Source organism: the organism of the source record quoted next, unplaced genomic scaffold (assembly GCF_019419815.1).
Source record: "Pyrus x bretschneideri cultivar Hongxiangsu unplaced genomic scaffold, Pyrus_bretschneideri_v1 Contig2, whole genome shotgun sequence".
NCBI classification, from domain to species: Eukaryota; Viridiplantae; Streptophyta; class Magnoliopsida; order Rosales; family Rosaceae; genus Pyrus; species Pyrus x bretschneideri.
This window is the reverse complement of record NW_025999501.1, coordinates 8,129,870-8,145,034: the sequence shown is the minus strand read 5'-3', so window position 1 is coordinate 8,145,034 and position 15,165 is coordinate 8,129,870. Positions and strand designations below refer to the sequence as shown.

The following is a 15,165-nucleotide window of genomic DNA, read 5'->3' as shown; positions in this document are numbered from 1 at the left end:
CCATTTTTTAAAGGGAAAACAAATGAAAAAGGCTTGAAAACTTTGAGTTTTAATTATAAGGATAAAATAAAGAGTAAAGTGAATAGTACCAGGATTGACTTTTTAGTGTAAAAATGTGATTTTTCGTTAAAGTAAACAATACCACGGGCTTTTCGTTAAAACTCCCTTTTTTTAATATGTCTTACATCAATAACTTTTTCTTTTCTTTAAAAGGGACTTTTTTCTTTTCTTTAAAAGGGGGACAACAGGTGGCAAGTCACGGTAATCCACCCATTTTGTGTAAGATCCCACATTGCCCAAGGGAGTGATCCTTATATGTATATTTTCATCCCTACCTAGCACGAGGCCTTTTGGGGGCTCCCCGGCTTCGGGTTCCATCGGAACTCCGAAGTTAAGCGAGTAGTGCGCGAGAGCAATCCCATAATGGGTGACCCACTGGAAGTTCTTGTGTGAGTTCCTAGAAACAAAATCGTGAGGGCGTGGTTGGGGCCCAAAGCGAACAATATCGTGCTACGGTGGTGGAACGGACCCGAGATGTGGTGGGAGCCCAGGCCGGGATATGACAATTTGGTATCAGAGCCTAACCCTGATCGCTTATGTGCCGACGAGGACATCGGGCCCCTAAGGGGGGTGGATTGTAAGATCCCATATCGCTCAGGGGAGTGATCCTTATATGTATATTCTCATTCTTACCTAGCACGAGGCCTTTTAGGAGCTCACCGGTTTCGGGTTCCATCGGAACTCTGAAGTTAAGCGAGTAGTGCACGAGAGCAATCCAATGATGGGTGATCCACTGTGAAGTTCTCGTGTGAGTTCCCAGAAACAAAACCATGAGGGGCGTGGTCGGAGCCTAAAACGGACAATATCATGCTATGGTGGTGGAGCGGGCACGAGATGTGGTGGGGGCCCGGGCTGAGATGTGACATTTTGGGGGCCAGGAAGACTCACATAGGCATTTCAACCTCCCCTAGCCACAAGTCTGGCTTCCACACCAGCAACAAGTTTCAAACCCGAGACCTCCAAGAAAGTGCTATTAACACACCTATTTTTAATCCGTCTCACATCAAAAACTTGACTTTTATCACCAGGAAAGTGCTATTAACACACCTATTTTTACTTCCAATACACCCACTTTACCTCTCACATACTTCCAATACACCCACTTTACCTCTCACACACCCTTGTCAAGTTTGATCATTGATCTTCTTCAATTCATTCGATCCGGATAGCCGAATCCTATATCACTATTATAAAAATAAAAAATAAAAAATAAAGGTGCGTAAGAAGTAAAAACAAGTGTAGTGAATATCACTACTTTTACCATCCACCTATATATAGTTTAATATCAAACTAAAACGGTATATGCGCACTCTGAGCAGGTGGATTCTCTCTCCGTTTTCCATTTTTATGGTAGGAGGGGATCATCGGTAGTATATACCTCCAAATATGTAAATAGACATATTTAGTAAAATTCTATAATTAATACATATAGAAAAAAAAAAAAAAAATCTTTTCTTTCATAATTTCTTCCCGATGAAATTTAGTAAACATGATTGATGAATACATTTTACAGCATGTCATTTATAATCATCCAGCTGTTAAGAGCTAAGTTTGATATTGCATTCTAAATATGGATAAAAACTCAAAAATGTTCCGTACCATCGAAAGAATGGCTGGCGTTGAGATTTTGATGCTATCCCACACACTAATCGACCCTAGCTATATAGCGTCAAACACAATGTTGTATCTCTCGCAACTACTCTAATATATTCTCGGTCTTCAACCTTTCTCTCACTAAACCGTAGAGAGGGAAAGAAGACCTTTTTCGATCGAGACCAAAGAAATTAACATGGGTAATTGTGCTAGTGAACCAAAGACCAAGGGTGATGATGCTGCTGCAGTGCCAGCACCGGAGCCCAGGAAGGAGTCGGATGAGGCCGAGGAGGTGAACGCTGAGCAGCTGCAGGAAGAAAACAAGGCCGAACAAAATACCGATGGTGGTCATAACAAACAACCCTCTCTCGGGGCCTTGCTCAAGGAGGTATACAATAATAATTCTTCTAATTATTTAATATGATTATAGGCCAATTAAGTTCAGTTTCCTATATAGTGATATGGAATATGGGCACATAAATACTGCTAAAAATGAGTCTCACATTGATGGAAGGAAGGACCTTGCATGAGCTGTTATAAGAGGTTGGGTTACTCCTCATATTGCCAATTGGTTTTATGGTGGAACCTCAACTTTTTTCATGGTATCAAAGCAGGTTGTCCGACATGTGAAGCCAAACGGCCACATGTGCTCCACATCACCTTGTTGTGTTATTCACGTGTAAGGCTCGAAAATTCGTCACACGTGAGAGGGCGTGTTGAAAATGAGTCTCACATTAATAGCAGGAGGAACCTCTTGCATGGGCTTATAAGAGGTTGAGCTACTCCTCGTATTGCCAATTGATTTTATAGTGAATCTCAACTTTCTTCAAATACGTACATGCGTGTATTCGACATATCACCATTTGATTTTAGCGGCTTGCGTAGGTTTGTGTCCTAATTAACTTTAAATTTTATTGACGTCCATTATTGAATCAAACATAACAAACTTGCATACGTTTTGGACATATTAGATACATTTTTACATAATTTCCTATGTTGGCTTATAAGATTTGTATGCTTACAATTACAACTTAAGTTTCCCTCGCAGGTATTTCATTCATTCAAAATTTCGTGCTCGCGCATATTTTTGGTAATTTTGTGGATGTACTTAATATTGATACATCCCTTAATCTATGAACTCAGGAAGAAGAGAAGAGAGCCGAAGTGGCGGCAAAGGTAGAAGAAGAGAAGATAGCTGAAGTTGCGGAAAAGCTAGAAGAAGAGAAGAGAGCTGAAGTTGCGGCAAAGCTAGAAGAAGCAGAAGAAAAGCCAAAGACCACTGAGAAGAATGAGGAGATAGCGGTTGAGCTCGAGAAATCACCTCAAGCAGCAGCACCAGCTGCAGTTACCCAAGAAGACAAGAAATTTGATATTGAGGAGAAGAGAGAGGAGATAGCGGTTGAGCTCGAGAAATCACCTGAAGTAGCAGCACCAGCTGCAGTTACCCAAGAAGACAAGAAATCTGATATTGAGGAGAAGAAACCCGAAGAGGTAAAGGAGACAAAACCAGAAGAGAAGCTGTTAAAACCAAAAGAGATCAAGGAGACAAAAGCAGAAGAGACCACGATGACAAAAACAGAAGAGACCAAGGAGACAAAACCTGAAGTGAAAGACCAAATATGAATTAAACCTGCTTATAAGGGACTGGCTGGGGGCTTGTAACTAGTAACAGATAGATTGCCACTTGTCATGTGTCTGTTTGTTCCATTTGCATGTTGGTTCCTTAATATGTAAGCTGTATGTTAGCTTAGTTGTCAAGCTAAGATTGGCAAGCTATAAATAGTTTTGGTGTTACAGTTTGGGCGGTTAAATGAAAGGTTGATTTCTGCAAATCCCCTTTCTTCTTCTTCAAGAACTTTAGCTGTGTTCTTTCAATTCTTGCTTCAACAAACCTTAGCTTTCAATAAAGTTATTATGGTATCAAAAGCCAATGATTCTTCTGTGGAATTACTGATTTCTTGATTACTTTTCTTCGGTCTGCTGCTTGAATCGCTGCGATTCTTCAAGAAATTTCAAGATTTTTGGGGTGGGGAGGTTGTGCGTTCTTTCCTTCGATTCTCAGCAAGATCTTTTCTTCAGTTCCTTTTGTATTTCTGTCGAATTGGAAAGGCCGATGCCATAGATTGCGTTTGATCTGATTTTATTTTGATTTGATGAATTGATAAACAGCGATGTAATATGTGTATGTTGGATTGGTGAAGACCGAATCAGTACCAATTAATTGATCAAAGGCCTAAAGTCAGCTCAGTGTGTTTCTCTTTTTGTTCTTGATCTGTGGTTCCAGTATTCCAGTATCTCCTTGATTCGATTTGATTGCTATACTTTTATTGCTTGAACTACATGATGGCTTCTTCCTCTCTCAAAATTAAGAGCATTCTAGGCATACTAACAATTCGCCTCAATGACACCAATGACTCCAAATTGGCCCTTCAATCTAAGGCTGTGCTGAGAGGGTATAAATTGCTTGATCAATTAGATGGCACTTCTGTTAGTCCACTAATTTGGCATTCTTAAGTTTGTTAATTGCCACTCTATCTGATATTGCTATTGAGCATGTCCTTGGATGCAAACTGTCAGTGAAGCTAGGTCTATCCTTAAAGACAGTGTCCAAATCCAAGATTAATATGCTTAAAACTGAATTTCAAACCATACAGAAGGGTGGATATAGTATTGATAAGTTTCTGTCCAGGCTTAAATCTATCAGGGATCAGCTGATTGCTGCCGGAGAAGTTGTGTCTGATAATGATTTGATGATATCTGCTCTTGCATGCCTTCCTCGTGAATATGCTATCATTCGAACTGTTATTTTAGGCAGGAAGTCCTCAATTCACTAAAGAAGTTTAGAGCTCGGTTATTGAATACTGAAGGGAACATTGAGAGTATTGAGAATACACTGTCTACTTCTATGGCTGCAATGTACGTTCAAGGTTCTACTTCTCAGATTCACCGTGGACAAGGTTGATGGTGTGTCTTGTGCCACTGTTGTCACCATAGTCTAGTGATTCTCTCAAGAGAGATCACAGGAGGACGCATGCAAATTTAGCCGAACCTCTCTAAATTTTTGTGTTTGTGTAGGGCGTGTTTACTTTATCGTTCGTTTATTATTCAGTACATTCACTTATCAACATCCTAACTGTTTGCATAACACCAGAGTGTATAGAAAAACAAGAGCAGCAAGGGGGTTTAAAAACTACACCGATTAGACCCATCATCTTTTCTTCCCTGAAAACTTCTTGTCATTCTCTTCATCTTTAATCTTGTTACTCCAAGAGTGTTCAGATTTCTTCCAACCAAACATCTTCAATCTGTCATCGAATGGGAATTCTTACTAAACACCTTCCATCTGTCAAACTCATCTACCACTCCAATATTTGTGGATTCTTTTAGTCTTTGCATCATAGGGACCGAACTTCATACCTTGGGTAGTACATCTGCACAGGTCAGAATCCATATACCGTTGATTAATAGCTTATTTGGTTAATTGTACATAGCTTGTTTTTCGGTCAGTTTTTGTACAACAAAGTACATTTACTTTAATTACATTGATTTGATTAACTTTTAGTTCTGCCAGCTTGGTTCAATGGCATTCTATCTTTCGGTGTTTTAAAAACGAACCATGTTGTTTGAGTATAAAGATAGAATCTGTTACATTCGTTCTGTTTTGAAATCTTTAAGTGAGAATTTAAGCAGAGTACTCCTTTTATTTTGGTACTGCAGACTCTTGTATTTCTTGGGATCACACATAAATTATCTCTACGTAAAACTAGCTATTTGCTAGTAAAACATCATGGGTATTGCGTTTCAAACAATTTATGTGACATCCCACATTGTCCAGGGGAGTGATCCATATATGTATATTCCCATCTCTACCTAGCACGAGGCCTTTTGGGAGCTCACTGCTTCGGGTTCCGTAGGAACTCCGAAGTTAAGCGAGAAGGGGGCTAGAGCAATCCCATGATGGGTGACCCACTGGGAAGTTGCTCGTGAGTTCCCAAAAACAAAACCGTGAGGGCGTAGTCGGGGCCCAAAGCGGACAATATCGTGCTACGGTGGTGGAATGGGCCCGGGAAGTGATCCGCCCGGGCCGGGATGTGACAATTTGGTATCAGAGTCTAACCCTGGCCGTGGTGTGTCGACGAGGACGTCGGGCCCTAAGGGGGGTGGATTGTAACATCTCACATCGCCCAGGGGAGTAATCCTTAAATGTATATTCTCATCCCTACCTAGCACGAGGCCTTTTGGGAGCTCACTGGTTTCGGGTTCCGTAGGAACTCCGAAGTTAAGCGAGAAGGGGGCTAGAGCAACCCCATGATGGGTGACCCACTGGGAAGTTGCTCATGAGTCCCCAAAAACAAAACCGTGAGGGAATGGTAAGCCCAAAGCGGACAATATCGTACTACGGTGATGGAGCGGGTCCGGGAAGTGGTTCCCCGGATGTGACAATTTACACCATTTAAATGCTGCACTACATGCATGTTTTTAGTTGAATGCGAACGTTGCGAATGATTCTGGTTTACCTGACTCGAATGATTCTGGTTTACTTGAGATTTGTAGATAATTACTTTCTTTATCCGTACCCAGTCACCTAAGTTAAAGAGGCGCAAAATCTCTGTTGTTCATGATTTTCCCCCGGGCTGTGGACGATATGGCCAGTTGAGCAATTTGGGACGTGATAAGGAGGCCTTTTCTGTGGGTACCATAGTATACTGACTGCACCGGCAGAGAGTTTGGTTAGTGGCGGTAAAAATGGTGGTGGACATGGCGCTGAAAATCCGATGCTCTCAACTGGTCAGGTCGAGGATACTGTTTTGATTAGCTGGTAACGGTGTTAGTGTTGGGGATACAGTTGAATCATTAACAGCCCTTGAGAATGAAATATCTGATTGGTTGAAGATCCAACATCAGCTTGGTGCTGCTGCTTCCAGAGGAGGAGATGGTTGCTGTTCTGCCAGATAGAAATATTTGTTCACCACCTGACGGATCCATCTCCGTTCCTATTGGCTTAAGTAGTCCATTGGAAGTTTGAAACTTAAATCAAATAGACCAGTAAAACCAATTTACATTCTAACGGCATCTGTCAGCCTTCTCGATGTTGAGAGTTTGTTATAACTATTTAATTTCAGATGCAGATAGCTTCCTCTGCAAGCCTCTTTTAGTTTAGACATGCACTCGATGATGCTTGCGAGCGCAAGAGACGAGACTGAATTATTGTATTATTGCTTGATTATGTAAAACACACTACAATTTGAGTTTACATTACCGTGCTTAACAAGCTAACTTATCGCCAATCGCCCTGACATGAAAGTAAAGTGCTAGCAGTAGCTACTCTAGTAGTGAAATCAGCTAACTAAAGATTACAAGTAATATCTGAATAAGCTTAATTTCAGTGAGTGAATCGATAATACTCAAATCATCCATATAATATAATTTACGGGATCTCCAAATACATAACATACCAAGTAGTTTTTATGTGCAGAGCAGAAAATGCTGGTAGCTAGCAAGCAAAGAAAAAACTGAGAGAAAGAGGGGTCAGAAATGGCTGAATCATATCACCCTAAGACGGACAGACGGACAGACCATCAAATCTTATTTGAATAACTGCAAATTATTCTACTCCGTCCTAACCTAAAAATTATGTCAAGATACGATGAATGACCAGATCTTAGAGTATCAACCCAACGAAAATGCCAACGGATTGATGAGCAAGTGAGCGAATCAGTCCACAACATCGAGATCTTGAAACCGTTTGCCCGATATGGCTGCTTCCATGACATGGTGCGGGCCAATATCCCCACCATTCTCTAAGAAGGACTTGGCCAAATTGTCAGACCAGCCGCGCAACAGCGTGACCTCTGGATGAGGCAATGCAATTGAGGGCAAATTCCAGTACCGAATATCCCAAAATAGAATGTGAGGCACCGCATCATCCCCATACCCTTTGTTCTTAAACATGGTCCTTATGGCCTCATACCGAGTCTCCCAGGCGTCGCCATCATAAAAATCGGGGTGTATGTCGTGGTTGAAGATAAAGAGCTTCTGGATCATCTGATCTGGCTTCAAATTCTCATTGACAGTCACTTGGAGAATCAAATCAAACACCTTTTGCAAATGCATTACCATGCAGCAGTCCATTCCCATCAAAAAGGACAATTTGGACTTTAGGCCATCGTTGAGAGGTACCGAATACAGATGAGGAAAACGAGGCAACATAGCATGATCGTCTCCAGCAGCAGCCGAAAGAGGAGCACAACTGATCAGCTTTCCTTTCCAGGCCGCCTCTTCATTCATTTCACTCACAAAAAGTCCTAAACTGGCCGGCAATTCCATTCCATCGCCCATAAATCTGTCCATGTCACATACAGCAAAGCAGTTTCTGAATTTGCCACCCTCCTTGTGCTTGCTCAGCAATGCATCCCACTGAAGCTCAGCTGCCTCCCCAACATTCGCATCTTGCAGATATCGTATGATTAAATGTGGAAGCAAAGCATCGGGCTTTATGATGCAGCTTAAATTTCCGTTGCTTGCTGTTGCTGCTGCTGCTTTCACCTCCTCCAAATATTTAATATCCACACCGCAACTTCGCGGGTTGAACCCACCCTGACGCTTGTAGTACTTTTGCAAGGGCGCCAAGAACTCCTTTCTTAGCCGCTCCCAATGATCATCCTCCTTTGATGGTTGATCTGGCTGTTGCGGTTGTGACACGAAAGGGAAAAGCCGCCTGGCAGTGCTTTCGAGCAGAGCAATGGTGTGGATGGCGTGGGCATCGGAGGGGAAAGTGGTAAGTAAACAATCTGCGGCCTCGGAGACGTAGAGGTCAGCAAAAGCATCAGCATCAATAGGACGTATAACAGAATCATCCTCCACAGAATCATCTTCGTCATCGTCGTCATCAGTTAAATAATCAGACAGCTTGAGTTCCAGCTTCTTGTTCTTCATCTTTCGGATATCGGACTTGAGCCGCTCCATGAAAACATCCATAGCTCGGTCGTGCAACAACCTGTAATGCAGATCGCAGCTGTATCTCTCGCGGTGTTTCTCCTTCATCTCCTCCACCTCCGTCTTCTGCTCACCCTCCGGAAGGAGAAGGCTGTAGAGAATCCGGACAAGGGTGTATAATCCCTCGAAAGAGTCGAGGTTGCGCGCGAGAGTTTTGGGGTGGTTTTGGTGGAGCCAAGATGTGGCTGCGGACAAGGCTTCCGGATAGAAGTGACTTCCAGTAGAGAGGTTGAAGATAAGCTTGAGGGTGGTGAGGGGGTTGTGGGACCAGGCGACCGGGAGCTGCTGCTTGAGAGAGTTGATAAGGGCAGTGTCAGTGTGGGAATTATACCCGGCGGATGCTGGTGGTGGTCGCACGTTGAAAAAGAGATCAAGGCATGGATCACCGTAGGAGGAGGAGCAAGCCATGATATGAGGCTCAGCAGCAGCGTTGGCAGCCTTGGACGCCATTAATCTTCTTGGGAGGTGGAATTGCGGAGGAGGACCGACACCAACCAACCTTGTCGGTGAACAAGCTGAAGGAGAAGGAACAATGTTGGCTGCTGCCGCTTTCAGAACCCTCGCCAGATTCATCTCTAATTCTCAAATTCAAATTCAAATTCAAATTCTGTCTCTCTCTCTCTCTGGTGGGTGGGAGGGAGTGGGGTTGTGGATTAGGTTTAGGGTTGGAGAAGAAGAAGAAGAAGATATGAGAATATCAATTGGGTTTGGAAACTTGGCCAGCAAGGACTTTCCATTCTCAGACTCACAGGGAAAATAAATGAAAAAGTTGCTGCCTTCCTTGTTCGGCTAACCACCACGTTATATCATTATCACACTCCTACGAACAGGAATGCAAGCAGGCAATTTTAACTTAGGATTCTTTTTACTTACTTTTATTTGTTCGGACCCAAAGAAGCAGGAAATTTACTCATATTTTTAATCTTAGGTTGGATATTTAATATGGCTTTTTATATTATCATCCTACAAAATAAATGCACCCCACATTAAAATTTAATATTAAATAACTTATTTATCCTATTATGTAATGATAATTTTAACCTTGTCAAGTTAAAGAAAAAAAAATTTCTTTGACCTTGTCAAGTTTAAAAAAAAAAAAAAAAAAAAAAATCTAAATACACTCCAAATCACTTTTAACATATTATTTATCCTCTTTAACTATCAAAATCTCTCTGACCCTCCATTGTTGAACAAAACTTTAATCAATGAAACTACGAATATGTTGATTGAGAAAAATTATTTTTGAAGAATGAAATACGAAATCAATGTTTCGAAAGCTTCACATGAGATAAGACTTCATATAATTTATTGTTGTAGTGATTTTGACAACATTGATAATTATTTAATCTTACTTTTGCTACGTTATTCAAGCTTCTATGTTTTCATCTTTTAGGGATCATAGAGATTACATAAAGAATTAAACATCTAAAATGACCACCAAATATTAAAAACAGACGACATGGGTTTTAATGGTGGAATTGAAAACAACCCGCATATGCTTTAAATCCCAAGCGGCATATTTTGTCAAAATTCCAGTCGGTATTTTTTGCCCAAATCAAAAGCTTTATAAGATTTGAGAAATGTGGGATGTATAGAAAATATGGGGTTCATGTAGAAAATGTAAGGTGTATATTGAGAATGTGAGGTGTGAGGGTATTATAGGGAAGTATGTGGGGTGTACTTAGATAATTTTTCATTGAAAAGGTAAATGTGAAGTGTATTAAGTATGTAAAGTTTATTCAACAATTTAAATGATGTTAATATAATAAGTCATTTAATATTTGTTCACTTATTTATACAGGCAGTCAATTTTCATTTGAATTTATTTATTAATGGCTACAATAAGAGATGCATTTATATGAAATGGATTCGTCGTTAGATGACGTCTATGTCCTAGGCATTAAACAGACAGTACAATAACTTGGAATCGTTTGTAAAAAGATTTAACTTCGGAGAATTTTATTTCCTTGATTATGAAAGCACTCGTATTTATGCTGTAAATTTTACAAACGCATGTGTTACAAATTTTACAACACATATATATAGGACAACTATTGCATCTATCTCTGCTAGAAATTTTACAAATGGGATGTATGTTTATGACACCCAACTTGCTTAGAAGATGATCAAATTGTGAAGTACTTAAGGCTTTAGTGAACACGTCCGCTAATTCTTGAATTGTTTTTACATGCGCAGTGTGTAGGGGTGGGCACTTAGAACCGAAAACCGAAACTGAAACACAAACCAAATCGAACCGCACCGAACGGTTTGGTTTTGCAGTTTTAAAACAGTTTCAGTTTTGCGGTTTTAAAACGGTTTCAGTTTTGAAATCAAACCACAACATAGAAAACGGTTTGGTTTCTGTTTTGGCTTTTGAAAACCGCACCAAAACCGAACCGCATCACAAATATTAATAAATATTTAATTAAATGTCCATATTAGATTTCATGTTTTAATTGGTTGTTTGTTAGAATCTATACACTTAGTATGGACTCAACCACACTAGAATATCATCATTCATCACTTTCTTTTGTTCATTAACTTGAAGGACCTTTGTTATTTTATACCATCACACACACATATATGTACAAGGGTGGCCTAATCTTGTTATCAAGAGTCGAACAATGATCCAACGAAGTCCACTCATTTGAAGCATGATATCACATATTCTAGTATGAAAGTTTCGCTCACGTTTAATGAATTCAAATTTATTAAACTTGTTTTATGATAAACATTGTAAGGGACACCCTTTTGTTGGACAAACATGTTTTAACATCACAACTACATGCAACATGCTAATTGTTTACATAACAAATGTCTTTTTCCTATTGCTATTTGGAAATGCTTATTAATATGTTAAATTGCAAATTGTACATTTTTTTCTTAAAAATCAAACCGAAACCGTTTGAAACCGCACCGAACCAAACCAAACGGTTTGGTTTCATTTCAATTTTGGCTTCAAAACCGCATCGAACCGAACAGCAAAAAATTTCGATTTCGGTTTTGATTTCACTCAAAATCACACTAAACCAAACCGTGCCCACCCCTAGCAGTGTGGACCATGTTAGTGTTTGAGCTACTTTTAAGCTAGATTTTACTATGTAATTGTAATCAATTCAACAAGAAATTGAAAATGAATTTACAGATGAAATGACAGGGATGAACTTTCAAGAAGGAGAGTACGTTGATCTCTTCGTATTCACGTTGGATTCGATCCTACAAACTCGCCTGCAAACTTAGCTTTATAGCCGTTGCAATTACATCAAAGCACCGTGACTATGATCATGTGCAACACAAATGCTTTCACTTAATTTCTAACTAACTGGACACGTGGCAAGATACATACCATTAAGATGTTTTAATCTTGTCTGTTCAATACACAGTTTGATTAACACCTACTCTAACACTTAGAATAATTTCGATCTTCACTTTTTCTTCCTTTCTTCTACTACACAGCATCCATGATCTAGCTGCCATGCTTATCCACCAATATTCCCTTCTAAGATGGTAGCTAGTTTGACTCCAAGTTTCTCTTTGTGTGTGCAAAATCAATATTTAGGAAGTGCCTTCGTGAAAATATCAGCAAGTTGATCTTCTGATTTGCAATAGATCAATTTAAAGATGTTTGACTGTAATACTTCTCGAATGTAATGATACCGTCTTCCAATGTGCTATGTTCTTTGATGGAACGCTGGATTTCTTGTCATAGCAATGTCAGATGTATTGTCATAGTAGATAGGGGTAGCTTCAACTTGATCTTCACCAAAATCTTGAGTACAAACCTTAACCACATAGCTTAAGTGGTTGCTTCAGTTGCACTCATATGCTCAGCTTCAGCTGTTAACAAAGCAACACTATGTTGTTTAACCGAGGCCCAAGAGAAGACCCCACTTCCAAATGAGAATGCATATGTAGAAGTGTTTTTTATATCAGTTTCATCACCACTTCAATCACTGTCACAACAGCCTATGAGAATTGATTCTTTGCCTTTCTCATATTCAATCTCATAGTCTAATGTGCCTTGTATAGATATATGAGCACTCTCTTTGCTTCTCCAAATGCTTCTTGGTTGGCCCATGCATGAACCTAGCAAGTAGGCTAGCTGCAAACATAATATATGGTCTAGTTGCAGTAAGATACAAAAGACTTTCAACCAATTATCTATAGACATTCTCATCTGTTTTCTCACTCTCATCATCTTTATTGAGTTTGTCACTCAAGACCAATAAAGTGCTAACAGGTTTGCAGTCTTTCAACCCAAATTTCTACAGTAGACTCACTACATATTTCCTCTAGTTAATGAAAATTCCATATTCATATTGAAGAATTCCCATTCCTAGGAAACAATATAGTAGTCCCAAGTCTGTCATTTCATATATTATCATCATGTCACACTTAAAATCTTCCAACAACTCAGTGCTACTACCTGTATCGATAATGTTATCTATATAGATATGGACAATGATGCTTTCATTTTCTCCCCTTAACTTCATATACAATGCTACTTCACTAGGACTTCTAGTGAATCCACAGTTATGCAAGTGAGCATCAATTTCTTCATACCAAGCCATTGGTGCTTGCTTTAATCCATACAAAGCTTTCTTAAGCTTGTAGACCTTATTTTTTGCACCTTGCATAACATAACCGTAGTAAATCAATGAAGACTTCCTCTTGTAACACACCGTTCAGAAAAGCTGATTTCACATCTAATTGATACAACTTCCACTTTTTTTGAGCTACTAAAGCTATAAGTGTTCTAATGGTATCCAATCTTGCAACAGGAGCAAAGGTTTTTGAAATCAACCCCAGGCTTCTGTGTATACCCCTTAGCAACCAGTCTTACCTTGTGCTTCTGAATTGTCTCATCTAGATTCAATTTGGTCTTGTAGATCTATTTCACTCCAACAATGGGTTTGCCTGATGGTCTATCAACCAATTCCCGGGTCTTATTCTTCTCTATCATCTCAATTTTTGCATCCATTGCTTTCTTCCAAGTTATATTAGTGGCAGCATCAGATGAATTCTCTGGTTCAATCATGCTTATATTACATCTAGCATAGATTTCACTCAGTCGTCTCTCTTTGACCGGTTCAGCTCTAGCTATGCTTTATTCACCATTCTTAGTTTGAGAATCAATGAATTCATGTGTTGCACACTTGGTCCCTTCTAGGTGAATTCCATGATCAATCTCGAGTAGATTGAGATTAACAGGAAATGTTAACTTGTCACAATTTTCTGCATTCCAATTCCAATTACCCTTCTCCTTAAACACAACACTTCTTGACAGAAAAATCTTGTTGGTACTTAAATTATAGGTCTTGAATCTTTTCTTTATCTTCCTATATCCAACAAATATATCTTTCAAGGAAGCTTCATCAAGCTTCTGTCTTAATTGTCCAAGTATATGACCATAATAGATGCATCCAAACACCTTCAAGTGTTGAATACCTGGTTTTTTGCCACTGAAAGCTTCAAAATAAGTTTTGTGTTCCACAACCTCGGTTAAGCAAGTACACAACTATTTTAACAACGTCTCCCTAAAATTCATAAGGAAATTGCTTGTCATGAAGCATACTCTTAGCCATTTCAACAATGGTTCTATTCTTCCTCTTAGCAACACCATTTTGCAGTGGAGAATGCCACTATCAACTATTTCTTAAGCCCCACATCTTCACAGAACTGATTAAATTCTTGAGAGTTGTACTCTTCACCTCTGTCACTTCTTAACTTTAGAATTTTGTAGCCACTCTGCAATTCAACCATGGCTTTGAATTTCTTCAACACTTTGAACACTTTTGATTTGTGATTCAGAAGATACGCCAAACACATTCTGGTTGCATCATTAAGAAGTATATGTTTCCTCTAAATGTTGTGACCTGCAGTGGTTCACAAACATCTGAATGGATTAATTCCAGAGGCTTGCTTGCTCTCCAAGTTTGTTCTTTACTACATTTATGTGCTGCTTTCCTTCAATGCACACTTCATATACTCCAGAAGACTTCTTGACTTTTGGTAATCCCAACACCATTTCCTTATCTGATAACAACTGCAAGTTGTTGAAGTTCAAATGTCCCAACCTTTTGTGCCATTCCCAAGCATCACATTCACAACTAGCTTTTAGTGCAGAACCATTCATATCTTCCATGAGTAGTGGGAAACAATTATTGCCAGTCGTTTGTACTGTAACAACATGACTTTCCAAACTCCTATCTTCAAGGATTGCAACTAATCATCTCCAAATAATATAAAATAGCCATGCTGCATCATTTTCCTCACACTTAGAAGGTTTTCATCCAGCCTGGCACAAGCATTACTTCTTTAATGTATCTATTGCCCTTCTTGGTTTCAATCATTAAGGTTCCTTTCCTACAAGCTTGAACAATCTGTCCATTCCTCATTTTAATTCTTGTTGATATACTCCTATCCAAATTAATCAACATGAACTCATGTGAAGTCATGTGATTGCTACATCCACTATCAATATACCAAACATGCTCACTTTTGACAATTGTAGCA

The 15,165-nt window shown here is 39.5% G+C and overlaps 2 protein-coding genes across 2 annotated transcripts; one reads left to right on the top strand and one right to left on the bottom strand.

The window, feature by feature from the left end:
• Positions 1-945: 945 nt before the first annotated feature.
• LOC103945250 (neurofilament heavy polypeptide-like) lies at positions 946-3,901 on the top strand. Its single transcript, XM_009355790.3, has 2 exons — positions 946-2,041; positions 2,797-3,901. Exons 1-2 carry the CDS (start codon positions 1,850-1,852, stop codon positions 3,274-3,276), a joined length of 672 nt encoding a protein of 223 aa, XP_009354065.2. The 5' UTR covers positions 946-1,849; the 3' UTR covers positions 3,277-3,901.
• A 3,467-nt stretch (positions 3,902-7,368) lies between these two features.
• LOC103945333 lies at positions 7,369-9,222 on the bottom strand. Its single transcript, XM_009355893.2, has one exon. It carries the CDS (start codon positions 9,220-9,222, stop codon positions 7,369-7,371), a length of 1,854 nt encoding a protein of 617 aa, XP_009354168.2.
• Positions 9,223-15,165: the final 5,943 nt, after the last annotated feature.